Consider the following 2,173-nt stretch of genomic DNA (forward strand, 5'->3'; position numbering starts at 1 on the left):
CTCTCTCATATTTTGGAAAAAATCACCTAGAAGTAATTCTCTGTCGGGAGGCATCCACAGCCATGTTGACCAGCCATGCTGTATTCCATCCACACAGGTAACAGATGTGTCGTGTTGAGAACAGCTCAGCCCACGAATGCTGCCTGGGCTCAAGAAAATGTTGCTGAATGACATCCGGGAACTCCACAACCGAGATCTTCCCCACAAATCCTCCCATTCCTGAGATAGATGCTTGCTCCATGGACTGCACACAACGGGAGAACAACTCGATCCTATTACAGAGTGAACATTCCCTCCACCAGGAAAATAGGTAAAAGAATTAATTGTGCCTGAGAGTTGAAAGAGCTTCCTGAAAGGTGAAGGCAGTGGAAAAGGTTGACAGAGAAATGGAGAGAGGAAAGGTGGGTAAAATCATTCCTAATATTCAGTGTACAAATGTGAAGCTGGAACTGGGTGAACTGAGGGAGGGGTTGGACTGGGAGGAGTTGTGGATACAATGGAAGGAGTGACATTGATGAAATGGTCTTGTACTCACAAACTGATCATTGAATTATAGCCCCGTGGTACAACTACGTAAGAATAAGGTTTAGAAAAATACATTTCATACGGACTGCAGCACGGCCAAGTGGTAGAGTGCTTGCCTGGCATGCACAAAGATCCGAGTTTGATTCCTCAGTACCACATACATAGAAAAGGCCAGAAGTGATTCTGTGAATCACTTACTAGTGCTCTAACTTTGACAATGCCCAGATGCAGTGACCAGGCCTTGAGTTCAAGCCTCAGGACTAGCAAAACACAAAAACTCACAGTCAGGGTCCAGGAGTTTGGCCTAGTGGCAGAGTGCTTGCCTAGCATGCACGAATATCCAGGTTCGATTCCTCGGTACCACATACATAGAAAAAAACTGGAAGTGGTGCTGAGGCTCAAGTGGAAGACCTCTAGCCTTGAGAAAGTCCAAGGACAGTGCTCAGGCCCAAGCCCGAGCCCACTGGAAAAAATTAAAAAAATAAAACTCACAGTCAGTGAACAGAAAACACAGGGGATATTTACCCACATATTACAATATGAAAGTGAGTGGAGCCAATCTTGGCTGTGCAGGTCAACCCCGGGGGAGCCATTAGGAAACAAAAAAAGAATCTGGCAGTGGAAGGGCATGATCACCTGAGCTGGCAGCGGGCATTGATTGAACTTTTCCTTACTTGCCCCAAGGAAAACAACTAGGGCTATGACAGCACAAAACCACACAGGGGAATCACCATTCCTCCTCCTGGGCCTCTCAGATGACCCTCAACCCCAGCCCCTGCTCTTTGGGATCTTCCTGTCCATGTACCTGATCACTGTGCTCGGAAATCTGCTCATTATCCTGGCCGTCACCTCTGACCCCCACCTCCACACCCCCATGTACTTCTTCCTCTCCAACCTGTCTTTTGTGGACATCTGCTTCACCTCCACAACCATTCCCAAGATGCTGGTGATCATCCAGACCCAGAGGAAAGACATCTCCTACCCAGAGTGCCTCACTCAGGTGTGTTTTTTCATGATTTTTGGTGGAAGGGAAAATTTCCTATTGACCGTGATGGCTTATGACTGCTTTGTGGCCATCAGTCACCCACTGAACTACCCAGTTATCATGAACCCTCACTTCTGTGGCCTCCTGGCCCTCGTGTCTTGGCTTCTCATTTTCTTCATCTCACAAATCCATGTTGTACTGATGAGGAAATTAACCTTCTCCCCAAGAACCACCATCCCCCATTTCTTCTGTGAGCTAGCTCAGGTTCTCCAGGTGGCCAGCTCTGACACCCTCATCAATGACATCTGGATGTACCTGGCTATTGTGTTCTTCGGTGTGTTTCCTGCCTTAGGAATCTTCTTCTCTTACCATCAGATCCTATCGTCTTTAATGAAGATGTCCAACACAGCTACCAAGCACAAAGCCTTCTCCACCTGTGGCTCTCACCTCTACGTGGTCTCCTTGTTGTACGGGACAGGACTTGGGGTGTACCTCAACTCTGCGGTGTCCACCTCTGCCCACAGAAGCAAGGTGGCCTCGGTGATGTACACAGTGGTCACTCCCATGCTGAACCCCATCATCTACAGCCTGAGGAACCAGGACGGGATGGGGGCCCTGGGGAGACTGCCAGGCAGAGTGGTCTCCTATCTTGATGGATTGTGA

At 48.5% G+C, this 2,173-nt stretch overlaps 1 protein-coding gene across 1 annotated transcript; it reads left to right on the top strand.

Annotated features, from left to right (window-relative positions):
- Positions 1 to 1,225: 1,225 nt before the first annotated feature.
- LOC150068301 (olfactory receptor 7D4-like) lies at positions 1,226 to 2,173 on the top strand. The gene has a single exon (XM_090319433.1). The coding sequence runs from the start codon at positions 1,226 to 1,228 to the stop codon at positions 2,171 to 2,173; it is 948 nt and encodes a 315-aa protein (XP_090175559.1).

The sequence above is a fragment of the Megascapheus bottae genome, chromosome 1 (genome assembly GCF_031878675.1).
Source record: "Megascapheus bottae isolate mThoBot1 chromosome 1, mThoBot2.hap1, whole genome shotgun sequence".
Taxonomy (NCBI): domain Eukaryota; kingdom Metazoa; phylum Chordata; class Mammalia; order Rodentia; family Geomyidae; genus Megascapheus; species Megascapheus bottae.

Excerpts from the sequence above, each read along its gene's own strand:
- LOC150068301 (XM_090319433.1), top strand. The coding sequence starts at position 1,226 with ATGACAGCACAAAACCACACAGGGGAATCACCATTCCTCCTCCTGGGC.